Source organism: Oncorhynchus kisutch, linkage group LG4, assembly GCF_002021735.2.
Source record: "Oncorhynchus kisutch isolate 150728-3 linkage group LG4, Okis_V2, whole genome shotgun sequence".
Taxonomy (NCBI): Eukaryota; Metazoa; Chordata; class Actinopteri; order Salmoniformes; family Salmonidae; genus Oncorhynchus; species Oncorhynchus kisutch.
The window spans coordinates 13,006,797-13,034,557 of record NC_034177.2 but is presented as its reverse complement, the minus strand read 5'-3'; the positions used below and the strand labels follow the sequence as shown (position 1 = coordinate 13,034,557).

Below are 27,761 nucleotides of genomic sequence, written 5' to 3'. Positions count from 1 at the left end.
GGATAATCTTAATCAACGTCTGACGTCACTTTTTGTTAATTTTGTAGCATTTATGTAATAACAAAAGCAGATCATTTCCGTTTTTTAGGATTACAAGCTTTCGAGCTCTCTGTACCAGCCGGTCACTAGCCACCAAACTCTTCTTCCTTCTTCCACAAGGGGTCACAAATGGTACATTTATGTTCAACGGCTGCAGTGCTCTCTTATGAATTGGTGGAGCGGAGAGGCTTTGTGGTTGGTTTGGCTACAGTTCTTTACTATGTGGAGAGTGGGTGCTTTGGGTGCTCTTGCTACAGTGGTGTACACTACATTTACAGTGCTGAGGTATATAATAACACTTAATCCTGTGCCCTTGCTACAGTGGTGTACACTACATTTACAGTGCTGAGGTATATAATAACACTTAATCCTGTGCCCTTGCTACAGTGGTGTACACTACATTTACAGTGCTGAGGTATATAATAACACTTAATCCTGTGCCCTTGCTACAGTGGTGTACACTACATTTACAGTGCTGAGGTATATAATAACACTTAATCCTGTGCCCTTGCTACAGTGGTGTACACTACATTTACAGTGCTGAGGTATATAATAACACTTAATCCTGTGCCCTTGTCAGATAAGGTTCTTTATTTTGTATTGTTTATTCGAACCTTTATTTAACTAGGCAAGACAGTTAAGAACAAGTTCTTATTGACAATGACAGCCTACCCCAGACAAGCCCTCCCTTAGTCCCTATGGGACTCCCGATCACGGCCGGTCGGGATACAGCCCGGGATCGAACCAGGGTCTCAGGTTGGGTTATGTCTAAAGTAGTGCACTATGTCTGAGTATCAAATGGCACTATTGTAGGGAATAGGTTACCATTTAGGACTTGTAGGGTGTAGGTTACCATTTAGGGCTTGTAGGGTGTAGGTTACCATTTAGGGCTTGTAGGGTGTAGGTTACCATTTAGGGCTTGTAGGGTGTAGGTTACCATTTAGGGCTTGTAGGGTGTAGGCTACCATTTAGGGCTTGTAGGGTGTAGGTTACCATTTAGGGCTTGTAGGGTGTAGGCTACCATTTAGGGCTTGTAGGGTGTAGGTTACCATTTAGGGCTTGTAGGGAGTAGGTTACCATTTAGGGCTTGTAGGGTGTAGGTTACCATTTAGGGCTTGTAGGGTGTAGGTTACCATTTAGGGCTTGTAGGGTGTAGGTTACCATTTAGGGCTTGTAGGGAGTAGCTTACCATTTAGGGCTTGTAGGGAGTAGGTTACCATTTAGGGCTTGTAGGGAGTAGGTTACCATTTAGGGCTTGTAGGGAGTAGGTTACCATTCAGGGCTTGTAGGGAGTAGGTTACCATTTAGGGCTTGTAGGGAGTAGGTTACCATTCAGGACGTAACCTATGATATGGAGATCCTGTCAGGTTGAAGTGCAAGTTCTGTCCTCAGTAGTAAACATGGAAGTGGAGCTCCTACCAGGTTGCAGTAAGAAGTGAACACTGTAAGGCCAGTCCCTAGCTGCTCTGGTCTAGTAGTTACGTGCTGTGCGCTACCTGTGCCTCTGCAGTGTGCCAGGGGGGTGGTGCTCCTGGAGCTGGGCCGACTGAAGGCTGCCTCCTGGCTCTCTTCCAGACGTCCCTCCCAGGGAAGCCAGGTGTGTGTGTGTATGTGTGTGTGTGTGTGTGCGTGTGTGTGTGTGCCCGTTGTCACCCCCACTGCCTGGGTGCTTGCATGCATAAGCTCAGTCATCGACTGACCCTGGCTGCTGTGTCATTAATACCCCTGTCTCTCCTCCTTCTCTCCATTCATCACGTGCATGGAAGCCAAAATGGCCATCTGATGGTTGTTTAGCAGGCTTCTTCTGGTGTCACCTGTATGTCACTCAGCCACCCAGCCAAACTTACCGCCACCGGGCAGCATGCCTCAGTGTGTGTGTTTTCTCCTGATTGGATCATAGCTCTGTTCCCCCTCCCTCTCTCTAGCAGATGAGTCACGTGAGTGCCAACAGCACAATCGTCACGCCCCACCCCCCGCTAAACTCCACCCCTTCCACCTCTCAGCTCCTCAATAACGTCAGGAAGCCAATGACAGTGGGCATGACATCATCACAGAGCGCAGGTAAAGTAGCACCAGTCCCTTTCCATAGAGAGTAGGACCAGTCCCTTTCCACAAAGAGTAGGACCCTTTCCACAAAGAGTAGGACCCTTTCCACAGAGAGTAGGACCAGACCCTTTCCACAGAGAGTAGGACCAGACCCTTTCCATAGAGAGTAGGACCAGACCCTTTCCACAGAGAGTAGGACCAGACCCTTTCCATAGAGAGTAGGACCAGACCCTTTCCACAGAGAGTAGGACCAGTCCCTTTCCACAGAGAGTAGGACCAGTCCCTTTCCACAGAGAGTAGGACAGGTCCTTTTCCACAGAGAGTAGGACTCTTTCCACAGAGTAGGGGCCAGACCCTTTCCACAGAGAGTAGGACCATTTCCACAGAGAGTAGAACCAGACCCTTTCCACAGAGTAGGACCAGTCCCTTTCCACAGAGGGTAGGACCAGTCCCTTTCCACAGAGAGTAGAACCAGACCCTTTCCACAGAGAGTAGGACCAGTTCCTTTCCACAGAGAGTAGGACCAGTCCCTTTCCACAGAGAGTAGGACCAGTCCCTTTCCACAGAGAGTAGGACCAGTCCCATTCCACAGCGAGTAGGACCAGTCCCTTTCCACAGAGAGTAGGACCGGTCCCTTTCCACAGAGAGTACGATCGGTCCCTTTCCACAGAGAGTAGGACCGGTCCCTTTCCACAGAGAGTAGGACAGGTCCTTTTCCACAGAGAGTAGGACCAGACCCTTTCAACAAAGTGTAGGACCCTTTCCACAGAGAGTAGGACCAGACCCTTTCCATAGAGAGTAAGACCCTTTCCACAGAGAGTAGGACCAGTCCCTTTCCACAGAGAGTAGGACCAGTCCCTTTCCACAGAGAGTAGAACCAGTCCCTTTCCACAGAGAGTAGGACAGGTCATTTTCCACAGAGAGTAGGACGAGACCCTTTCAACAAAGAGTAGGACCCTTTCCACAGAGAGTAGGACCAGACCCTTTCCACAAAGAGTAGGACCAGACCCTTTCCACAGAGAGTAGGACCAGTCCCTTTCCACAGAGAGTAGGACCAGACCCTTTCCACAGAGAGTAGGACAGGTCCTTTTCCACAGAGAGTAGGACCAGACCCTTTCCACAGAGAGTAGGACCAGTCCCTTTCCACAGAGAGTAGGACCAGTCCCTTTCCACAGAGAGTAGGACCAGTCCCTTTCCACAGAGAGTAGGACCAGTCCCTTTCCACAGAGAGTAGGACCGGTCCCTTTCCACAGAGAGTAGGACCGGTCCCTTTCCACAGAGAGTAGGACAGTTCCTTTTCCACAGAGAGTAGTACCAGACCCTTTCAACAAAGTGTAGGACCCTTTCCACAGAGAGTAGGACCAGACCCTTTCCACAGAGAGTAGGACCAGACCCTTTCCACAGAGAGTAGGACCAGACCCTTTCCACAGAGAGTAGGACCAGTCCCTTTCCACAGAGAGTAGGACCAGACCCTTTCCACAAAGAGTAGGACCAGACCCTTTCCACAGAGAGTAGGACCAGTCCCTTTCCACAGAGAGTAGGACCAGACCCTTTCCACAGAGAGTAGGACAGGTCCTTTTCCACAGAGAGTAGGACCAGACCCTTTCCACAGAGAGTAGGACCAGTCCCTTTCCACAGAGAGTAGGACCAGACCCTTTCCACAGAGAGTAGGACCAGTCCCTTTCCACAGAGAGTAGGACCAGTCCCTTTCCACAGAGAGTAGGACCAGTCCCTTTCCCACAGAGAGTAGGACCAGTCCCTTTCCACAGAGAGTAGGACAGGTCCTTTTCCACAGAGAGTAGAACCAGACCCTTTCAACAAAGAGTAGGACCCTTTCCACAGAGAGTAGGACCAGACCCTTTCCACAGAGAGTAGGACCAGACCCTTTCCACAGAGAGTAGGACCAGTCCCTTTCCACAGAGAGTAGGACCAGACCCTTTCCACAGAGAGTAGGACCAGTCCCTTTCCACAGAGAGTAGGACCCTTTCCACAGAGCCTGGGACCTGTCCCTTTCCACAGAGAGTAGGACCGGTCCCTTTCCACAGAGAGTACGATCGGTCCCTTTCCACAGAGAGTAGGACCGGTCCCTTTCCACAGAGAGTAGGACAGGTCCTTTTCCACTGAGAGTAGGACCAGACCCTTTCAACAAAGTGTAGGACCCTTTCCACAGAGAGTAGGACCAGACCCTTTCCATAGAGAGTAAGACCCTTTCCACAGAGAGTAGGACCAGTCCCTTTCCACAGAGAGTAGGACCAGTCCCTTTCCACAGAGAGTAGAACCAGTCCCTTTCCACAGAGAGTAGGACAGGTCATTTTCCACAGAGAGTAGGACCAGACCCTTTCAACAAAGAGTAGGACCCTTTCCACAGAGAGTAGGACCAGACCCTTTCCACAGAGAGTAGGACAGGTCCTTTTCCACAGAGAGTAGGACCAGACCCTTTCCACAGAGAGTAGGACCAGTCCCTTTCCACAGAGAGTAGGACCAGTCCCTTTCCACAGAGAGTAGGACCAGTCCCTTTCCACAGAGAGTAGGACCGGTCCCTTTCCACAGAGAGTAGGACCGGTCCCTTTCCACAGAGAGTAGGACAGTTCCTTTTCCACAGAGAGTAGTACCAGACCCTTTCAACAAAGTGTAGGACCCTTTCCACAGAGAGTAGGACCAGACCCTTTCCACAGAGAGTAGGACCAGACCCTTTCCACAGAGAGTAGGACCAGACCCTTTCCACAGAGAGTAGGACCAGTCCCTTTCCACAGAGAGTAGGACCAGACCCTTTCCACAAAGAGTAGGACCAGACCCTTTCCACAGAGAGTAGGACCAGTCCCTTTCCACAGAGAGTAGGACCAGACCCTTTCCACAGAGAGTAGGACAGGTCCTTTTCCACAGAGAGTAGGACCAGACCCTTTCCACAGAGAGTAGGACCAGTCCCTTTCCACAGAGAGTAGGACCAGACCCTTTCCACAGAGAGTAGGACCAGTCCCTTTCCACAGAGAGTAGGACCAGTCCCTTTCCACAGAGAGTAGGACCAGTCCCTTTCCACAGAGAGTAGGACCAGTCCCTTTCCACAGAGAGTAGGACAGGTCCTTTTCCACAGAGAGTAGAACCAGACCCTTTCAACAAAGAGTAGGACCCTTTCCACAGAGAGTAGGACCAGACCCTTTCCACAGAGAGTAGGACCAGACCCTTTCCACAGAGAGTAGGACCAGTCCCTTTCCACAGAGAGTAGGACCAGACCCTTTCCACAGAGAGTAGGACCAGTCCCTTTCCACAGAGAGTAGGACCCTTTCCACAGAGCCTGGGACCTGTCCCTTTCCACAGAGAGTAGGACCGGTCCCTTTCCACAGAGAGTACGATCGGTCCCTTTCCACAGAGAGTAGGACCGGTCCCTTTCCACAGAGAGTAGGACAGGTCCTTTTCCACTGAGAGTAGGACCAGACCCTTTCAACAAAGTGTAGGACCCTTTCCACAGAGAGTAGGACCAGACCCTTTCCATAGAGAGTAAGACCCTTTCCACAGAGAGTAGGACCAGTCCCTTTCCACAGAGAGTAGGACCAGTCCCTTTCCACAGAGAGTAGAACCAGTCCCTTTCCACAGAGAGTAGGACAGGTCATTTTCCACAGAGAGTAGGACCAGACCCTTTCAACAAAGAGTAGGACCCTTTCCACAGAGAGTAGGACCAGACCCTTTCCACAAAGAGTAGGACCAGACCCTTTCCACAGAGAGTAGGACCAGTCCCTTTCCACAGAGAGTAGGACCAGACCCTTTCCACAGAGAGTAGGACAGGTCCTTTTCCACAGAGAGTAGGACCAGACCCTTTCCACAGAGAGTAGGACCAGTCCCTTTCCACAGAGAGTAGGACCAGTCCCTTTCCACAGAGAGTAGGACCAGTCCCTTTCCACAGAGAGTAGGACCAGTCCCTTTCCACAGAGAGTACGACCGGTCCCTTTCCACAGAGAGTAGGACCGGTCCCTTTCCACAGAGAGTAGGACAGGTCCTTTTCCACAGAGAGTAGTACCAGACCCTTTCAACAAAGTGTAGGACCCTTTCCACAGAGAGTAGGACCAGACCCTTTCCACAGAGAGTAGGACCAGACCCTTTCCACAGAGAGTAGGACCAGACCCTTTCCACAGAGAGTAGGACCAGTCCCTTTCCACAGAGAGTAGGACCAGACCCTTTCCACAGAGAGTAGGACCAGTCCCTTTCCACAGAGAGGTTCAAGGATCCTTTCCACAGAGAGTAGGACCAGTCCCTTTCCACAGAGAGTAGGACCAGTCCCTTTCCACAGAGAGTAGGACCCTTTCCACAGAGAGTAGGACCAGTCCCTTTCCACAGAGAGTAGGACCAGTCCCTTTCCACAGAGAGTAGGACCAGTCCCTTTCCACAGAGAGTAGGACAGGTCCTTTTCCACAGAGAGTAGAACCAGACCCTTTCAACAAAGAGTAGGACCCTTTCCACAGAGAGTAGGACCAGACCCTTTCCACAGAGAGTAGGACCAGACCCTTTCCACAGAGAGTAGGACCAGTCCCTTTCCACAGAGAGTAGGACCAGACCCTTTCCACAGAGAGTAGGACCAGTCCCTTTCATCAGAAAGTAGAACCCTATCCAAAGAGCCTGGGACCTGACCCTTTCCACAGAGAGTAGGACCCTTTCCACAGAGAGTAGGACCAGTCCCTTTCCACAGAGAGTAGGACCAGTCCATTTCCACAGAGAGTAGGACCAGTCCCTTTCCACAGAGAGTATGACCAGACCATTTCCACAGAGAGTAGGACCAGTCCCTTTCCACAGAGAGTACGACCAGTCCCTTTCCACAGAGAGTAGGACCGGTCCCTTTCCACAGAGAGTATGACAGGTCCTTTTCCACAGAGAGTAGGACAGGTCCTTTCAACAAAGAATAGGACCCTTTCCACAGAGAGTAGGACCAGACCCTTTCCACAGAGAGTAGGACCAGACCCTTTCCACAGAGAGTAGGACCAGACCCTTTCCACAGAGAGTAGGACCAGTCCCTTTCCACAGAGAGTAGGACCAGTCCCTATCCACAGAGAGTAAGACCAGACCCTTTCCACAGAGAGTAGGGCAAGTCCCTTTCCACAGAGAGTAGGACCCTTTCCACAGAGAGTAGGACCAGTCCCTTTCCACAGAGAGTAGGACCCTTTCCACAGAGAGTAGGACCAGTCCCTTTCCACAGAGAGTAGGACCAGTCCCTTTCCACAGAGAGTAGGACAGGTCCTTTTCCACAGAGAGTAGGACCAGACCCTTTCAACAAAGAGTAGGACCCTTTCCACAGAGAGTAGGACCAGACCCTTTCCACAGAGAGTAGGACCAGTCCCTTTCCACAGAGAGTAGGACCAGACCCTTTCCACAGAGAGTAGGACCAGACCCTTTCCACAGAGAGTAGGACCCTTTCCATTGAGCCTGGGACCTGACCCTTTCCACAGAGAGTAGGACCCTTTCCACAGAGATGAGAACCATACCCTTTCCACAGAGTAGTACCAGTCCCTTTCCACAGAGAGTAGAACCAGACCCTTTCCACAGAGAGTATGACCAGACCATTTCCACAGAGCCTGGGACCTGACCCTTTCCACAGAGAGTAGGACCCTTTCCACAGAGAGTAGAACCAGACCCTTTCCACAGAGTAGGACCAGACCATTTCCACAGAGAGTAGGACCAGTCCCTTTCCACAGAGAGTAGGACCAGTCCCTTTCCACAGAGAGTAGGACCAGACCCTTTCCACAGAGAGTAGGACCAGTCCCTTCCACAGAGAGTAGGACCCTTTCCACAGAGCCTGGGACCTGAGCCTTTCCACAGAGAGTAGGACCCTTTCCACAGAGAGTAGAACCAGACCCTTTCCACAGAGTAGGACCAGTCCCTTTCCACAGAGAGTAGAACCAGACCCTTTCCACAGAGAGTATGACCAGACCATTTCCACAGAGAGTAGGACCAGTCCCTTTCCACAGAGAGTAGGACCCTTTCCACAGAGAGTAGAACCAGACTCTTTCCACAGAGTAGGACCAGTCCTTTTCCACAGAGAGTATGACCAGACCCTTTCTACAGAGAGTATGACCAGACCCTTTCCACAGAGAGTAGGACCAGTCCCTTTCCCCAGAGAGTAGGACCAGACCATTTCCACAAAGAGTAGGACCCTTTCCATAGAGAGTAGGACCAGACCCTTTCCACAGAGAGTAGGACCAGACCCTTTCCACAGAGAGTAGGACCAGTCCCTTTCCACAGAGAGTAGGACCAGTCCCTTTCCACAGAGAGTAGGACCAGTCCCTTTCCACAGAGAGTAGGACCCTTTCCACAGAGAGTAGGACCCTTTCCACGGAGAGTAGGACCCTTTCCACAGAGAGTAGAACCAGACCCTTTCCACAGAGTAGGACCAGTCCCTTTCCACAGAGAGTAGAACCAGACCCTTTCCACAGAGAGTATGACCAGACCATTTCCACCGAGATTAGGACCAGACCCTTTCCACGGAGAGTAGGACCAGTCCCTTTCCACAGAGAGTGTAACTGTAGGAAAAGGTTCAGAAACTGCCCGGGCTGGAATTACACACAGTTCGTTTCCCGTCCTCATCTTTTTCCCTTTCTGGGTTTGTCGTAGCTGCAGAAACAGGGATACGCACTGTGGAGATCACAAGGGTGAGTTGAGCTGTCTCCAGTTATGTTTCGTGGGTTTAAACTACTCATAATATGCACATTTATATCTATAGACTATACTGTATACTGTGCCAATTCAACTCTAGAAGCTTTCTTTATTGTCATGAAAATGATGACAACAATCACAATATCCTCTTCTATACCAGTTTATTATTAATAATGATGATAGCATTGACGATATCTCTCAGGGTCCTACTGATGCGTTGGGGATCAGTATAGCTGGGGGGAAGGACAGTCCTCTGGGGGATATCCCCATCTTCCTGGCCATGATCCAGGCCAACGGGGTGGCAGCCAAGACGCATCGGCTCAAGGTACGTATGTGTGTGTGCGTGCGTGTGTGTGAGTGTGCGAGAGAACGCACAGTGTCTTAGAATCCCCTTACTGTCTGTGATGGCTCACCCTGGCGTGTGTTTGTGTCTCTCTCTCTCTCTTTTCCTTCCTTCCTTCCTCCAGGTGGGTGATAGGATCGTGAGTATCAACTCCCAGTCTCTGGAAGGCCTGTCCCATGGGGATGTAGTCACCATGCTGAAGAATGCCTATGGCAGCATCATTCTCCAGGTACACACAGATCATTCTCTGGGTTCACACAGATCATTCTCCAGGTACACACAGATCATTATCCAGGTTCACACAGATCATTCTCCGGGTACACACAGATCATTCTCCAGGTTCACACAGATCATTCTCCAGGTACACACAGATCATTCTCCGGGTTCACACAGATCATTCTCCGGGTACACACAGATCATTCTCCGGATTCACACAGATCATTCTCCGGGTTCACACAGATCATTCTCCAGGTTCACACAGATCGTTCTCCGGGTTCACACAGATCGTTCTCCGGGTTCACACAGATCGTTCTCCGGGTTCACACAGATCATTCTCCAGGTACACACAGATCGTTCTCCAGGTACACACAGATCGTTCTCCAGGTACACACAGATCATTCTCCAGGTACACACAGATCGTTCTCCAGGTACACAGATCGTTCTCCAGGTACACACATGGAACACAATATATACATACAGTGCATTCGGGAAAGTATTCAGACCCCTTTACTCTTTCCACATTTTGTTATGTGGCAGCCTTATTCTAATTTTATTTTTATTTTTTCACCCTTATCAATCTATACACAATACCCCATAATGACAAAAACAAAAATGCTTTTTAGAAATGTTTGCAAATAAATAAAAAATTAATAAAATATATATATATATATTACATTTATGTAAGTATTCAGACCCTTTATTACGTACTGAAGCACCTTTGGCAGCGATTACAGCCTTGAGTCTTTTTGAGTTTGACGCTACAAGCTTGGCACACCTGTATTTGGGGAGTTTCTCCCCTTCTTCTCTGCAGATCCTCTCAAGCTCTGTCAGGTTGGATGGGGAGCGTCGCTGCACAGCTAATTTCAGGTCTCTCTAGAGATTTTCAATTGGCCACTCAAGGACATTCAGAGACTTATCCTGAAGCCACTCTTGCGTTGTCTGGCCTGTGTTCTTAGGGTCGCTGTCCTTTTGGAAGGTGAACTTTCGCCCTAGTCTGAGGTCCTGAGTGCTCTCGAGCAGGTTTTCATCGAGGATCTCGCTGTACTTGGCTCCATTTATCTTTTACTTGATCCTGACTAGTCTCCAAGTCCTTGCCACTGAAAATCATTCCCACAGCATGATGCTGCCACCACCATGCTTCACTGTAGGGATGATGCCAGGTTTCCTCCAGACGTGACGCTTGGCATTCAGGCCAAAGAGTTCCAATGAGAGAATCTTGTTTCTCATGGTCTGGAGACCTTTAGATGGCTTTTGGCAAACTCCAAGTGGGCTGTCATGTGCCTTTTACTGAGAAGTGGCTTCCGTCTGGCCACTCTACCATAAAGGCCTGATTGGTGGAGTGCTGCAGAGATGGTTGTCCTTCTGGAAGGTTCTCCCATCTCCACAGAGGAACTGGAGCTCTGTCAGAGTGACCATTGGGTTATTGGTAACCTCCCTGACCAAGGCCCTTCTCCCCCGATTGCTCAGTTTACCCAGGCGGCCAGCTCTAGGAAGAGTCTTGGTGGTTCCAAACTTTTTCCATTTAAGAATGATTGAGGCCACTGTGTTCTTGAGGACCTTCAATGCTGTAAAAATGTTTTGGTACCCTTCCCCAGATCTGTGCCTCGACACAATCCTGTGTCTGAGCTCTATGGACAATTCCTTCGACCTCATGGCTTGGTTTTTGCTCTGACATGCACTTTCAACTGTGAGACCTTATATAGACAGGTGTGTGCCTTTCCAAATCATGTCCAATCAATTCGATGTACCGCAGGTGGACTCCAATCAAGTTGTAGAAACATCTCAAGGATGATCAATGGAAACAGGATGCACCTGAGCTCAATTTCGAGTCTCATAGCAAAGGGTCTGAATACTTATGTGAATAAGGTATTTCTGTTTTTTATTAATACATTTGCAAAAAAAAATGAAAAAATTATTTTCACTTTGTCATTATGGGTTATCGTGTGATTGATGAGGAAAAAATATTTAATACATTTTAGAACAAGGCTGTAACAAAATGTTTTTTTTAAAGTCAAGGAGTCTCAATACTTTCTAAATGCACGCACGCCTGCTCCCGCTTCTCCTCTCTGGCGCTCAAGGGCCCTTCATTACGGACACCTGTCACAATCATTACACGCATCAGCGCTCATTGGACTCACCTGGACTCCATTACTTTGTTGATTGCCCCTCTATATCTGTCTGGTCCTCAGTTGGTTCCCCATGTCAGCATTATTGTCTTCATGTCATTTTGTTCTCCCTGTCCAGACACTGTTCTTGTTTGTTTTTGTGTCCGTTTTCCATTAAATGTTCACTCCCTGTACTTGCTTCTTGTCGCCAGCATCGGTCCTTACAGTACACACACACACACACAGTACACACACACATCTTTGTATGGTCAAATGAAATATCAGTTATCAAACGTGATATCACTCAATGTAACCACATTGTTTTTTAATTTCCTATTATTTTACATCCATCAAATAAATGTCTCCTGATAAGAGATGTAAATAAAATCATACATTTTTCAAATATACATTCTTGAAAAACCTGTATGTGTCTGTGTTTAGCAGTGTGTGTGTGTACAGTATGTGTGTGCTTTGGTAGATCCTGCCGTGCGTGTGCGTGTGCGTGTGCGCGTGCACACTACCGTCCGGACACTGTGTGGTTATCAGCTTGTTGCAGCCGGTTGGCAGTTTGGTCAGATAATCCCAGGCCTTTATGTTAATGCTGCTTTATCAGTCCGGCTCCAGCAGCCTCAGCACTGGACTGTTAGACTGGACTGTTAGACTGGACTGTCAGACTGGACTGTCAGACTGGACTGTCAGACTGGACTGTTAGACTGGACTGTTAGACAGGACTGTCAGACTGGACTGTCAGACTGGACTGTTAGACTAGACTGTTAGACTGGACTGGCAGACTGGACTGTTAGACTGGACTGTTAGACTGGACTGTCAGACTGGACTGTTAGACTGGACTGTTAGACTGGACTGTTAGACTGGACTGTTAGACTGGACTGTCAGACTGGACTGTCAGACTGGACTGTTAGACTAGACTGTTAGACTGGACTGTCAGACTGGACTGTTAGACTGGACTGTCAGACTGGACTGTCAGACTGGACTGTCAGACTGGACTGTTAGACTGGACTGTCAGACTGGACTGTTAGACTAGACTGTCAGACTGGACTGTCAGACTGGACTGTTAGACTAGACTGTTAGACTGGACTGTCAGACTGGACTGTCAGACTGGACTGTCAGACTAGACTGTTAGACTGGACTGTCAGGCTGGACTGTTAGACTGGACTGTCAGACTAGACTGTTAGACTGGACTGTCAGACTGGACTGTTAGACTGGACTGTTAGAATGGACTGTTAGACTGGACTGTTAGACTGGACTGTCAGACTGGACTGTCAGACTGGACTGTTAGACTGGACTGTCAGACTGGACTGTTAGACTAGACTGTTAGACTGGACTGTCAGACTGGACTGTTAGACTACTGACCTGAGCCCTAGGACCATGCCCCAGGACTACCTGACATGATGACTCCTTGCTGTCCCCAGTCCACCTGGCCATGCTGCTGCTCCAGTTTCAACTTCCACCTGACTGTGCTGCTGCTCCAGTTTCAACTGTTCTGCCTTATTATTATTCGACCATGCTGGTCATTTATGAACATTTGAACATCTTGGCCATGTTCTGTTATAATCTCCACCCGGCACAGCCAGAAGAGGACTGGCCACCCCACATAGCCTGGTTCCTCTCTAGGTTTCTTCCTAGGTATTGGCCTTTCTAGAGAGTTTTTCCTAGCCACTGTGCTTCTACACCTGCATTGCTTGCTGTTTGGGGTTTTAGGCTGGGTTTCTGTACAGCACTTTGAGATATCAGCTGATGTACGAAGGGCTATATAAATACATTTGATTTGATTTGATTAGACTAGACTGTTAGACTGGACTGTTAGACTGGACTGTTAGACTAGACTGTTATACTGGACTGTCAGACTGAACTGTTAGACTGGACAGTCAGACTTTACTGTCAGACTGGACTGTTAGACTGGACTGTCAGCACTGGACTGTTAGACTGGACTGTCAGCACTGGACTGTCAGACTGGACTGTCAGACTGGATTGTCAGACTGGATTGTCAGCACTGGACTGTCAGACTGGACTGTTAGACTGGATTGTTAGACTGGACTCTCAGCACTGGACTGTTAGACTGGACTGTTAGACTGGACTGTTAGACTGGACTGTCAGACTGGACTGTTAGACTAGACTGTTAGACTTGACTGTCAGACTGGACTGTCAGACTGGACTGTTAGACTGGACTGTTAGACTGGACTGTCAGACTGGACTGTCAGACTGAACTGTTAGACTGGACAGTCAGACTGGACTGTTAGACTGGACTGTCAGCACTGGACTGTTAGACTGGACTGTCAGCACTGGACTGTCAGACTGGACTGTCAGACTGGATTGTCAGCACTGGACTGTCAGACTGGACTGTTAGACTGGACTGTTAGACTGGACTCTCTGCACTGGACTGTTAGACTGGACTGTCAGCACTGGACTGTCAGACTGGACTGTTAGACTGGACTGTTAGAGTGGACTCTCAGCACTGGACTGTTAGACTGGACTGTTAGACTGGACTGTCAGACTGGACTGTTAGACTGGACTGTTAGACTGGACTGTTAGACTGGACTGTCAGACTGGACTGTCAGACTGGACTGTCAGACTGAACTGTTAGACTGGACAGTCAGACTTTACTGTCAGACTGGACTGTTAGACTGGACTGTCAGCACTGGACTGTTAGACTGGACTGTCAGCACTGGACTGTCAGACTGGACTGTCAGACTGGATTGTCAGACTGGATTGTCAGCACTGGACTGTCAGACTGGACTGTTAGACTGGACTCTCAGCACTGGACTGTTAGACTGGACTGTTAGACTGGACTGTTAGACTGGACTCTCAGCACTGGACTGTTAGACTGGACTGTCAGACTGGACTGTCAGACTGGGCTGTCAGACTGGACTGTTAGACTGGACTGTTAGACTGGACTGTCAGACTGGACTGTCAGACTGGACTGTTAGACTGGACTGTCAGACTGGACTGTCAGACTGGACTGTTAGACTGGACTGTCAGACTGGACTGTTAGACTGGACTGTCAGACTGGATTGTCAGACTGGATTGTCAGCACTGGATTGTCAGCACTGGACTGTCAGACTGGACTGTTAGACTGGACTGTTACACTGGACTTTCAGACTGGGTTGTTAGACTGGGCTGTTAGACTGGGTTGTTAGACTGTGCTGTTAGACTGGGCTGTTAGCCTAGACTAGCTGCCTGGTGCTGATTACACCAAACACACACGCCACCCAGGACACCCAGCAATTACTGTCTGACACGATCTCTCTCTGCCCCCTCTCTCATTCTCGTTCACAACTTTAGTCTCTCTCTACCTTCTCTCTCTTTTGCTGTCTCTTTCCTCTATCCATCTCCCTCTCTCTCTCTCTCTCTCTCTCTCTCTCTCTCTCTCTCTACCTACCTCTGGCTTTACATACGTCATTGATCATACACTCTTATCCAGAGTCACTCGGGCTTTCAAGTGGCGCAGCTGTCTAAGGCACTGCATCTCAGTGCTAGAGGTGTCACTACAGACCCTGGTTCGATTCCAGGCTGTATAATTACCGGCCGTGATTGGGAGTCCCATAGGGGGGCACACCATTGGCCCAGTGTCGTTAGGGTTTGGCCGGGGTAGGGCGTCGTTGTAAATTAGAATTTGTTCTTAACTGACTTGCCTAGTTAAATAAAGGTTCAGTAGTGAGTTCATACATTTTTTAAAACTTTTTCTATCCCTCTCGCTCTCTTTTCAACTCTCTTCTACTCCCTCTCCCTCTCTTTTCAACTCTCTTCTACTCTCTCTCCCTCTCGCTCTCTTTTCAACTCTCTTCTACTCTCTCTCCCTCTCCCTCTCTTTTCAACTCTCTTCTACTCTCTCTCCCTCTCTCTCTTTTCAACTCTCTTCTACTCTCTTTCCCTCTCCCTCTCTTTTCAACTCTCTTCTACTCTCTCCCTCTCTTTTCAACTCTCTTCTACTCTCTCTCCCTCTCGCTCTCTTTTCAACTCTCTTCTACTCTCTCTCCCTCTCTCTCTTTTCAACTATTGGCTCTGTGTTCCCCCCCTCTCTCTAACTCTCTCTCTCTCTCTCTCTCTCTCTCTCTCTCTCTCTCTCTCTCCCTCTCTCTCTCTCTCTCTCTCCCTCTCTCTCTCTCTCTCTCTCTCCTCTTAACACTGGTTTGGCTCTGTGTTCCCCCTCTCTCTCTCTCTCTCTCTCTCTCTCTCTCTCTCTCTCTCCTCTTAACACTGGTTTGCTCTGTGTCACCCCCCCCTCTCTCTCTCTCTCTCTCTCTCTCTCTCTCTCCTCTTAACACTGTTTTGGCTCTGTGTCACCCCCGGCCCTCTCTCTCTCTCTCTCCTCTTAACACTGGTTTGGCTCTGTGTTTCCCTCTCCCTCTCTCTCTCTCTCTCTCTCTCTCTCTCTCTCTCTCTCCTCTTAACACTGGTTTGGCTCTGTGTCCCCCCCCCCTCTCTCTCTCTCTCTCTCTCTCTCTCCTCTTAACACTGGTTTGGCTCTGTGTCCCCCCCACCCTCTCTCTCTCTCTCTCTCCTCTTAACACTGGTTTGGCTCTGTGTCCCCCCCCCCCGCCCTCTCTCTCTCTCTCTCTCCTCTTAACATTGGTTTGACTCTGTGTTCCCCCCCCCCCCCGCCATCTCTCTCTCTCTCTCTCTCTCTCCTCTTAACACTGGTTGGCTCTGTGTCCCCCCCCCCCCCCCGCCCTCTCTCTCTCTCTCTCTCTCTCTCTCTCTCTCTCTCTCTCCTCTTAACACTGGTTTGGCTCTGTGTCCCCCCCCCCCCCGCCCTCTCTCTCTCTCTCTCTCTCTCTCTCTCTCTCTCTCTCTCTCTCTCTCTCCTCTTAACACTGGTTTGGCTCTGTGTCCCCCCCCCCGCCCTCTCACTCTCTCTCTCTCTCTCTCTCTCTCTCCTCTTAACACTGGTTTGGCTCTGTGTCCCCCCCCCCCCGCCCTCTCTCTCTCTCTCTCTCTCTCTCCTCTTAACACTGGTTTGGCTCTGTGTTCCCCCCCCCCCTCTCTCTCTCTCTCTCTCTCTCTCTCTCTCCTCTTAACACTGGTTTGGCTCTGTGTTCCCCCCCCCCCCCCCTCTCTCTCTCTCTCTCTCTCTCTCTCTCTCTCTCTCTCTCTCTCTCTCTCTCTCTCTCCTCTTAACACTGGTTTGGCTCTGTGTTCCCCCCCCCCCCCCTCTCTCTCTCTCTCTCTCTCTCTCTCTCCTCTAAACACTGGTTTGGCTCTGTTGTCTATTTTGCTGTGTTCCCACTTCTATCCTTCTATCCTTCCCCTTTCTGTTCCTCTTTCCCACCCTTCTCCCTCCCATCTCTCTCTCTCTCTCTCTCCTTCCTCCTCTCCCTCTATACCCCTACACTCCCCCTCTCTGTCTATAAAGAAGGTGTGTTAGTAAGATAAGTGCAGGCGATGGCTGGGGAGTTTTCCACTAGCGTTCCACTAACGTTCCCTCCACAGCCCACCAGTCGTCTGTTAATCGTCCGTTAATTAACCTTTGTTTGTTTGTTGTTGTTTTCAGATTTTTAATTGCCTCTCGGTTGATTAAATATGGAAATGGACAGATGCTGACAGACCGTTGCCACCCTCGATATGTGGCTGACTGAATATTTCATTAAAAAAAGACAACTAAAGTGGGAGAGAGAGAGAGAGGACTGATAAATGATTGCTACATTAGGCCTTTGTGTAGCTCTGTGGCTTTGATCCAAGGACCTGTCTGCAGTAAAATCCATTCTTCTGTAATTCTATTCAGCCATGAGGGACGTTAAAGTTTAAAATAGGGGGTTGATTTTGAACACATATCGCATGTACTTTACTTTGATATGATAGGCTTATCATACACTGGCACTCATCCTTGTCTATAACACACACACACACACACACACACACAAAACACACACACAGAAAGACACACACTCATGCACAGATCATGTCTGGTTAATAATAATTTTTAAAACTTGACACGTGCATTGTTTTGTCTTCTGTCCGTGCACATGTGTCTGTGTGTGTGTGTGTGTTTTAAAGGTGATTGCTGACACCAACATCAGTGCTATAGCCAGTCAGGTGGAGAGTATGTCGACTAGCAGCTGCTCCGAGACACAGCCAGGGGAACCAGAGTAAGTTGGACTGAGTATCTCTTAGATACTGATCTGAGGTCCGTTTTTTCTCTTCTCCCCTAAAGGTTAAAGGACCAATCCGGGAGTCGAAAAAACAAAACAGCAGTCACCCAGCCTCTTGTTTGGTAAACAGCTGAGGGCTAGGGGAAATGTAACCACTCCCAAATTCATAAACCGAGCAATGGATGCATGAGATCAAAATAATTGTTTCCCCCTCCCTGTTTTGAAGCTATACAGTGCTTGTTTTATAATGTGATGCTCTCTGCAGAGCCCCCAAACCCAAGAGTATCTGCCTGGAGAAGGGTTCTGACGGCCTGGGCTTCAGCATCGTAGGAGGCTTCGGTAGCCCTCATGGAGACCTGCCAATCTACATCAAGACTGTCTTCAGCAAGGTAAACATCTCTAACTCTGCACCATCACACACATGTCCTGATTTCCCCTCTGGGACATTAGATGGCAGCAAAATTCCCTTCCCCACACACACACACACACACACACAGAAACACACACACAAACAGATCAGTGATTACTTGAAAGAAGGCAGGAAGGATCATAAGGTTGCATTTAAAAAATACTGTAACAAGGCCAATTTTTGTATTTCCACCATTTTGTGTGTGTGTGTGCATGCATGCGTGTGTTCCCCTGTTGTCGCTGCAGGGGGCAGCAGCGGTGGACGGGCGTCTGAAGAGGGGTGACCAGATCTTGTCTGTGAACGGAGAGAGTCTGGAAGGGACCACACACGAGCTGGCTGTGGCCATACTGAAGAGACAGAAAGGGGCCGTCACCCTGGATGTGCTGTCCTAGCTCACACACACTCTACCCCTTGAACTGGTTTGAACTCCCCAACATGTTGGAAGGAGTTGACCAACAACTGATGCCCGTCTCCAGCCCATTAAACAGCCCGTTAACGTGAAGGGGACATTGGTTCTGGAAGGATTCAGTCAATAGTTAACACAAGTGGTTGAACCATGGGAAATAAGAGGACTGTATAAGGGGGGTTGCAGGAAGTAGGGACACCTCATTTCCTGTGTGCCATCTTATGAGCTTCACTGTGAGGGCGGTTCAACCTCTGTACTGACTGGATACACGACTCAAAATGGTGAATGTTTGGATGAAGCGAGGAAGCGAAGTGGGAAGCTTTATATGTGAACGATGTGAATATCGGATCTCTTTGTGTCATTTCAACTTTGTGTGATCACACATCATAGAACACTGATAGGGCAATATGAATGGTTCAGTTGGTTAAGGAGGTCTCTTCACCGTTAGCCTAGCGTTAGCTTAGCATCTCCCTTATGGGGAGATACTGGTTAGCCGTTAGCGATGTTAACTGCAGGTACTGCTAATGTGAAAACTGTGAGGAGGAATGGTCTCGGCAGGACGCACTAAACTGGAACAGATACTACACACACACACTTGCACAATAGGCTAGTTAGTCACTGTCAGGTTGACACATTCTCATTCATCACAGACACTTGTCCATTTGCCTCATATCATGTCATACTTGTTGCAAACAGACAATTTAAACTCCTGGCTCTTACACAACACTACTCAGTTCAACAGTGATTAGGCTAGACATGGCCAAAGGAAGAAGAAATGCATTCTATAGTAACTGGTAAACAGCCGTGCACTTCTAATACACTTCATAGCATGCTCGTAAGAATGACATAGCTCCCTCGGTAGACAGTTATAAAGGCCACCCGACCACCGGCTGGTGTCACTATACAGTACCTTGTGTATTCCTGCAGGAAGTTGCTGTAGGAAGCTTCTTTATTCATTTTTTAACTTATTTTTCTTCCCAATTTTGTGGTATCCAATTGGTAGTTACAGTCTTGTCTCATCGCTGCGACTCCCGTACGGACTCGGGAGAGGCGAAGGTCGAGAGCAGTGCGTCCTCCGAAACACATAACCCTACCAAGCCGCACTGCTTCTTGACACAATGCCCTCTTAACCCGGAAGCCAGCCGCACCAATGTGTCGGAGGAAACACCGTACACCTGGCGACCGTGTCAGCGTGCACTGTGCCCTGGCCCGCCACAGGAGTAGTCGCTAGGTCACGATGGGACAAGGACATCCCTGCCGGTCAAACCCTCCCCTAACCCGGACGACGCTAGGCCAATTGTGCACCGCCCCATGTGTCTCAGGGTCGCGGCCGGCAGCGACAGAGCCTGGACTCAAACCCAGAATCTCTAATGGCCCAGCTAGCACTGTGTGGCAGTGCCTTGGACCACTGTGCCACTCGGGAGGCCCTACAGGGAAGCTTTTATTTAAAGTTGTGCGACAGATTATACCAGGTGCTAATACTTGTAGTTTGACCTGCCTTTATATTATGTGGATGGTACTACCTGTATGTTACTGCAAGCTTATTCTTTAGCTTTTCACAGTAAAACAATTTATTATTTTTTACATCATTTTTGGGAAATATGAGAATCAACAATGATCCATTATTTTCTTGTTATGAGACATGTTAATCATCATATAGCAGGGCTCTATTCATTAGGCACCAAATGGAAGAAAATGGTCTGAAACAGGAAGGGACAAACTGAACTTGTCCAGTAAGATACGCTTGTTTTTCGTTTTTGCGAAGAAAAACATTTTGCTACGGTGTGCATTAATGAATACGACCCATGTGTGTCTGTGGCTTCACACTGTCCTGTCCAGTGGTGAGAAGCTTGCCACATCCAACAATGACAGGATATCCTGTTTCTCTCTGAGCCCTTCGTCTGTCTCCCGTAAACCCCTCCACACTCACAGGAAGTGACAACATGTTCCTCCAAAACACTTTGAGACTCCCCAGGGGTCATGTTCCTTAGGCACCAAACTAGGAAAAATGGTCTGAAACAAGGAGGGAGTACCTGAACTGAATGAAAAAACATTTTGCTACGCCGTGCCCTAATGAATACGACCCTGGTCGACACTGTATATTAACCCTGCATATTAACTCTCAAACCATGCCCGTCTCAGTTAAAGGGTGGCAGGTAGCCTAGTGGTTAGAGCGTTGGACTAGTAACTGAAAGGTTGCAAGATCAAATCCCTGAGCTGAGAAAGTACAAATCTGTCATTCTGCCCCTGAACAAGGCAGTTAACCCAATAAGACTTTGTTCTTAACTGACTTAGTTATAAAAAGGTTTTTAAAAAGTAGAAGTGCAATCTGGTGGCAATATCTAATTGTAGGCTGTGTCTTAAATGTGCGCCTTGAATACTCAGAAGTGGTCCTAGGATTTAGAGGAAGTGTACAATTAGTGCCATGTGGTGCCTCTTAAGGGAACTACTGCTGTGCCATAAGTCTCTGATGTGCTAGAGTAGACAGTGGCTATTTATCATAGTCTTAGTTCTGTGAGAGCCTAGCGCTGTCAAGTCTTAATGCTCAATCCCTTTAAATGCACATATCCGGCCACTCACTGCTCTCTCTCCCCCTCCCTCTCCTCCTGTGATCTCTCCATCTACTGTTGAATTTGAACTTTTGTCTGGCCTTGTCCTAAGCGTGTCAATCAGCCATAGGCTGTGTGTGTGTGTGTGTGTGTGTGTACACATACGTGTGTGTGTTCATCAGAAGTTGTACTGATGATGATCCTGTAACTCCCAATATTTCCGTCTTATGATGCCACTGATGAACTGACTGCTCGACCTTAGCGCCACAGAAAACATCTTAATTCACCTCATTGATCGTTGGGTCGCATTTTCAAATCCAAAGAAACGATCCACCTTTCATATGTCCACATGTGACAAGTTATGCTGTAAAACGTGCATAAAGAGTATATACAGTGCCTTCAGAAAGTATTCAGGCCCCTTGACCTTTTCCACATTTTCTTACGTTTACAGCCTTATTCTAAAATGTATTAAATATTTTTTTTCCCTCATCTATCAACACACACAAAAAAAACATTTTTGTATTTAATCCATTATAGAATAAGGCTGTAACGTAACAAGATGTGGATGAAGTCCAGGGGTCTGAATACATTCCGAATGCACGGAAGGTCTATAGAAGAACTTGTGTGGAAAATATATAGTCTATGGTCACAATTGCAAGTCGTATCTTTAAATGTGTGTACTGAGTGTGTTCCTACATTGATGCTCTTTATGAATTCTGATTCATTGTTTGATGATGAGGTTTTATTAAATACAAGGGGACCACAACCATTTCCACCATGTCCTCCCTCTGATCTTCAAGTGTGGCTGTTCAGCCCTTACAGTAAATGTATTTTAATAAGAGGTCATTCTACCATGTCTCATTGATACACTGTTAAGGAATATCTCAATAGCTTCCATTGTATTGAGGATTGTTCCTTTTATGTTTCATGTCTGTATATTATTAATACTGCAGTGGGCTAAATCAGGGTCATGCAGAGTGGTTATTGGGAGTCTTAAACACATCTACTTTGAAACAAAAGTATACACCTCACACACATGGTTAGGAGCTTATAAAAAAAGAAGACACCTGTATCATACCAGATCTAGAGTTGTAATGTATTACATTTTGAGTTTGCACCACAATATTACACTTTATATACATCACAGAACACTGAAATACAGTATAACAAAATTAATATAATGATGTATTATTATACAGTATAATTAAAATGATTATTTTTAAATGGTTTATGAAATTATGAAAAATATGAATAACATTCCACCCATGAGGCCACTAGATGGCGATTTGGTCATTTGACTGCAGGAATGGGTTTTAAGAGGTCTACCACACATTAGGCCCATATGTACTGTAGCTTTTTAAACAAATCAGAAAGTTGTTGGACAAGATTCTACACTCTAAGATTCACTTTAATGGATATCTACTGATCATTAAACTTTTTGCGACTTGCTTGGAGTGCTCTTGGTAAATTGCTTTTGCATGTCTCTGAAACTACGTGTGTGTGTGTATGTGTGTGTGTGTGTGTGTGTGTGTGTGTGTGTGTGTGTGCGCGTCCACGACAAACCACAGATTGGTGGCTTCTATTGGATCTCATTGGTCACATGACAGTGACTTTGTCTTCAATACCTTCGAGGTCCATGTTCTCATATGCACCCTCGTGATCTCTGCTCCTGTTGGTCTCACACACACACACACACACACACACACACACACACACACACACACACACACACACACACACACACACACACACACACACACACACTTATTAGAACACAGGCCCTACTGTAATTGCACACACACCAACAATATTTCTCTGTGGGTCACTAGTACGGGAGTTGTAGCGATGAGACAAGATAGTAGCTACTAAAACAATTGGATACCACGAAATTGGGGAGAAAAAGGGGTAAAATTCAAAACCAAAAAAAAGTAGACCACAAAACAAGAGCGATTAAGTGGCATCTTACCTGAACATGTCCAGGCTGGTATCATAGCGGTCTCCATTGGTGTTGGCATACCCAGGGGTCTTCCCACACTCACATTCTTTGGTGTCAGGCCTTCATGTAATCAATAACAGATGGTAAACAGACAGTAACGCTCCCTTACATTCAGATTCAGAAGCAATTATAACCTTTTGTCAATCTCATGCCGTTGGGTGCAGACAGCTACTACAGTAGCTGTGGGGACTGTGAAGATGGTCAGGTGACATGGTGTCTTGGCTCACCTCGAGTCCTGACACCAGGCCTTGTTGACCAGAAACGCCACGAAGATGAGGAAGAGAAACACGGCCACAGCTATGATGCCTGTCAGCCACTGTGGCAGTGCCCGCTCCACCTTATCTTAAAGAGTCAGGACATAGGGGGGAAGTCATCATGGATACCGGTGTGTAGGTGCAATATGCAGAAATCTCTCCGTCGTTTCCTGGTTGCTAAAATTCTAATAGTTTGTCTAATTTCAGTTTATGTGACAAAACAAGAGAATCATTGTACCATCTTAACTAAAATCTAATATTCTCAGCTGTTTGAGGCTAAAAGTAAAAGACGCAAAAACAAAACTTAAGAACGGGAAGCATAGAAATAGATACATGTGATCATATTACTCCAGTGCTAGCCTCTCTACACTGGCTTCCTGTCAAAGCAAGGGCTGATTTCAAGGTTTTACTGCTAACCTACAAAGCATTACATGGGCTTGCTCCTACCTATCTCTCTGATTTGGTCCTGCCGTACATACCTACACGTACGCTACGGTCACAAGACGCAGGCCTCCTAATTGTCCCTAGAATTTCTAAGCAAACAGCTGGAGGCAGGGCTTTCTCCTATAGAGCTCAATTTTTATGGAACGGTCTGCCTACCCATGTCAGAGACGCAAACTCGGTCTCAACCTTTAAGTCTTTACTGAAGACTCATCTCTTCAGTGGGTCAGATGATTGAGTGTAGTCTGGCCCAGGAGTGGGAAGGTGAACGGAAAGGCTCTGGAGCAACGAACCGCCCTTGCTGTCTCTGCCTGGCCGGTTCCCCTCTTTCCACTGGGATTCTCTGCCTCTAACCCTATTACAGGGGCTGAGTCACTGGCTTGCTGGGGCTCTCTCATGCCGTCCCTGGAGGGGGTGCGTCACCTGAGTGGGTTGATTCACTGTTGTGGTCATCCTGTCTGGGTTGGCGCCCCCCCCCTTGGGTTGTGCCGTGGCGGAGATCTTTGTGGGCTATACTCAGCCTTGTCTCAGGATGGTAAGTTGGTGGTTGAAGATATCCCTCTAGTGGTGTGGGGGCTGTGCTTTGGCAAAGTGGGTGGGGTTATATCCTTCCTGTTTGGCCCTGTCCGGGGGTGTCCTCGGATGGGGCCACAGTGTCTCCTGACCCCTCCTGTCTCAGCCTCCAGTATTTATGCTGCAGTAGTTTATGTGTCGGGGGGCTGGGGTCAGTTTGTTATATCTGGAGTACTTCTCCTGTCCTATTCGGTGTCCTGTGTGAATCTAAGTGTGCGTTCTCTAATTCTCTCCTTCTCTCTTTCTTTCTCTCTCTCGGAGGACCTGAGCCCTAGGACCATGCCCCAGGACTACCTGACATGATGACTCCTTGCTGTCCCCAGTCCACCTGGCCATGCTGCTGCTCCAGTTTCAACTTCCACCTGACTGTGCTGCTGCTCTAGTTTCAACTGTTCTGCCTTATTATTATTCGACCATGCTGGTCATTTATGAACATTTGAACATCTTGGCCATGTTCTGTTATAATCTCCACCCGGCACAGCCAGAAGAGGACTGGCCACCCCACATAGCCTGGTTCCTCTCTAGGTTTCTTCCTAGGTATTGGCCTTTCTAGGGAGTTTTTCCTAGCCACCGTGCTTCTACACCTGCATTGCTTGCTGTTTGGGGTTTTAGGCTGGGTTTCTGTACAGCACTTTGAGATATCAGCTGATGTACGAAGGGCTATATAAATAAATTTGATTTGATTTGATTTGACATAGAACAGATCTACAGCTTCTTATACTTGCTTTCAATGACAGTGACAGATCTATAACTACTATTTCTATGTGAATTTGGTCATGTTACCCAAAAATGTTAATTTTGCAGCTTTAACGGTGCTCAATTAAGCAATCATTTTGATTCCTCATGTTGTTACAGGTGCAATTGTTGCATAGAGCACTTGTTTAAAATATATTTTTCATGATATCCAATTGGTAGTTATAGTCTTGTCCCATCGCTGCAACTCCCCTACGGACTCGGGAGAAGCGGAGGTCGAAAGCCATGTGTCCTCTGAAACACAACCCTGCCAAGCCGCACTGCTTCTTGACACACTGCTCGCTTAACCCGGAAGCTAGCAGCACCAATGTGTCAGAGGAAACACCATCCAGCTGGTGACCGAAATCAGCTTGCAGGTGCCCGGCCCGCCACAAGGAGTCGCTAGTGTGCGATGTGACAAGGAAATCCTGGCCGGCAAAACCCCTCCCTTAAACCAGACGACGCTGGGCCAATTGTGCTTCACCTCATGGGTCTCCCGGTCATGTAAGTTACAGGTTGCACCTTTAAATGTTTAATTTAGAATGTATGTCTGTCACTTGTCATTCTAATGTTCTGTAATGTGATTTTTATTCTCTTGAGTTATCGTCCCAGTTGATGGGATTATTAACATGGCAGTCAAGATAAACTCTCGAGTGACAATATTAATTTCTCCTCTGGCTGAAGGGTCTTAACTGATGGGAATCAAGAAACCCCAGGCAATGTGTCATTCATTTCTCAAAACTAAACGCATAGCTGCAGGAAGTAGGTGTGCTAACGATGCTGCAGCACCCCCTGATAAATATAACTAAATAAAAAATACATTGTAGAATAGTAGTGAAGACATGAAAACTATTAAATAATGTAGTTAAAATCAACATTTATTTAATATTTGAGATTCTTCAAAGTAGCCACCCTTTGCCTTGATGACAGCTTTTCACACTCTTGGCATTCTCTCAACCAGCTTCACCTGGAATGCTTTTCCAACAGTCTTGAAAGAGTTCTCACATATGCTGAGCACTTGTTGGGTGATTTTCCTTCACTCTGCGGTCCAACTCATCCCAAACCATCTCAATTGAGTTGAGGTCGGGTGATTGTGGAGACCAGGTCATCTGATGCAGCACTCCATCACTCTCCTTCTTGGTCAAATAGCCCTTATACAGCCTGGAGGTGTGTTGGGTCATTGTCCTGTTGAAAACAAATGATAGTCCCATGCGCAAACCAGATGGGATGGCGTATTGCTGCAGAATGCTGTGGTAGCCATGTTGGTTAAGTGTGCCTTGAATTCTAAATAAATCACAGAGCGTGTCACCAGCAAAACACCCCCACACCATCACACCCCCTCCTTCATGCTTCACGGTGGGAACCACACATGCGGAGATCATCCATTCACCTACACTGCGTCTGACAAAGACGCGGCGGTTGGAACCAAAAATCTCAAATTTGGACTCATTAGACCAAAGGACAGATTTCCATCGGTCTAATGTCCATTACTCATGTTTCTTGGCCCAAGTAAATCTCTTATTATTATTGGTGTCCTTTAGTAGTGGTTTCTTTGCAGAAATTCAACCATGAGGCCTGATTCACCGCAGTCTTCTCTGAACAGTTGATGTTGAGATGGGTCTGTTACAGTGGTACTTAAGTAAAAAATACTTTTCAGTACTACTTAATTCGTTTTTGGGGGCATCTGTACTTTACTTAACTTAACTACTTTACTATATTTTTACAACTTTGACTTTTACTTCACTACATTCCTAAAGAAAAGATTGCACTTTTTACTCCTTACATTTTTCCTGACAACCAAAAGCACTTATACTTAAATATATTTAAAACCAAATACTTTTAGACTTTTACTCAAGTAGAATTTTACCGGATGACTTTCACTTTTACTTGAGTAACTTTCTAATAAGGTATCCATACTTCCACTCAAGTATGAAAATTGGGTACTTTTTCCACCACTGGTCTGTTGCTTGAACTCTGTGAAGCATTTATTTAGGCTGCAATTTCTGAGGATAGTAAACTCTAATGAACTTATCCTCTGCAGCAGAGGTAACTCTGGGTCTTCCTTTCCTGTGACGGTCCTCATGAGAGACAGTTTCATCATAGAGCTTGATGGTTTTTGCGACTGCACTTGAAGAAACTTTCAAAGTTCTTGAAATGTTCCAGATTGACTGACCTTCATGTCTTAAAATAATGATGGACTGTCATTTCTCTTTGCTTATTTTAGCTGTTCTTGCCATAATATGGACTTGGTCTTTTACCAGACAGAGATATCTTCTGTATACCACTCTACCTTGTCACAACACAAATTCACTTTTAACGAGGCACACCAATTAATTGAAATGCATTCCCGGTGACTACCTCATGTAAGCTGGTTGAGAGAATGTGTGCAAAGCTTTCATCAAGGCAAAGGGTGGCTACTTTGAAGAATCTCAAAGAAAAAATATATTTTTGATTTGTTTAACACTTTGGTTACTACATGATTCCATATGTGTTATTTCATAGTTTTGATATCTTCACTATTATCCTACAATGTAGAAAATAGTAAAAGTAAAGAAAAACTCTTGAATGAGTAGGTGTTCTAAAGTTTTGGACCGGTAGTGTATATATATTATATTTTATGCTCCCCACTCTTATCAACAGTGAGTTGGAACAGCATACAGTCACATAAGGCAGCTATTTCTTTATGTAGGCTACTATAAACTTCAAATGTAACCATAAGTTTCAGTTCTTACCTATTTGAGCTGTGACTACTCCCAAAGTCAGCATCAGCCATATAACCACAGTAGGATCTCTCCCCATTGTTGACTCTGAAAATCCACAAAATGTTGTTTTTAGATCCCAAAATGACCTCGTGAGCAACTCTTCGGAATAGGTTTGTTCTATGTAGCTCAGTTGTGTTTTTTGGC

General features: G+C 47.1%; 2 protein-coding genes across 2 annotated transcripts in view; one reads left to right on the top strand and one right to left on the bottom strand.

Annotated features, from left to right (window-relative positions):
* The window catches only part of LOC116352891 (multiple PDZ domain protein-like), a 24,708-nt gene extending 2,401 nt beyond the window's left edge, over positions 1-22,307 (top strand). Inside the window, exons 3-10 of the mRNA XM_031822456.1 lie at positions 1,550-1,636; positions 1,968-2,100; positions 8,680-8,717; positions 8,924-9,046; positions 9,189-9,293; positions 17,401-17,492; positions 17,761-17,884; positions 18,150-22,307. Coding sequence (XP_031678316.1) covers positions 1,550-1,636; positions 1,968-2,100; positions 8,680-8,717; positions 8,924-9,046; positions 9,189-9,293; positions 17,401-17,492; positions 17,761-17,884; positions 18,150-18,296 — 849 coding nt within the window. The 3' untranslated portion in view covers positions 18,297-22,307. The remainder of the gene's footprint in view (positions 1-1,549; positions 1,637-1,967; positions 2,101-8,679; positions 8,718-8,923; positions 9,047-9,188; positions 9,294-17,400; positions 17,493-17,760; positions 17,885-18,149) is intronic.
* On the bottom strand, positions 21,581-27,761 carry LOC109889064 (PDZK1-interacting protein 1-like). The gene is made up of 4 exons (XM_020480228.2): positions 27,588-27,761; positions 23,083-23,197; positions 22,826-22,915; positions 21,581-22,528 (listed from the first exon to the last, which is right to left on the bottom strand). The coding sequence occupies exons 1-4, from the start codon at positions 27,652-27,654 to the stop codon at positions 22,456-22,458; spliced, it is 345 nt and encodes a 114-aa protein (XP_020335817.2). The 5' UTR covers positions 27,655-27,761; the 3' UTR covers positions 21,581-22,455.

Excerpts from the sequence above, each read along its gene's own strand:
- LOC109889064 (XM_020480228.2), bottom strand. The coding sequence starts at position 27,654 with ATGGGGAGAGATCCTACTGTGGTTATATGGCTGATGCTGACTTTGGGA. Across the intron at positions 22,916-23,082 it reads GCCTGGTGTCAGGACTCGAG|GCCTGACACCAAAGAATGTG; the intron begins GTGAGCCAAGAC and ends GATTACATGAAG. Across the intron at positions 22,529-22,825 it reads ACCAGCCTGGACATGTTCAG|GAGCAGAGATCACGAGGGTG; the intron begins GTAAGATGCCAC and ends TGAGACCAACAG.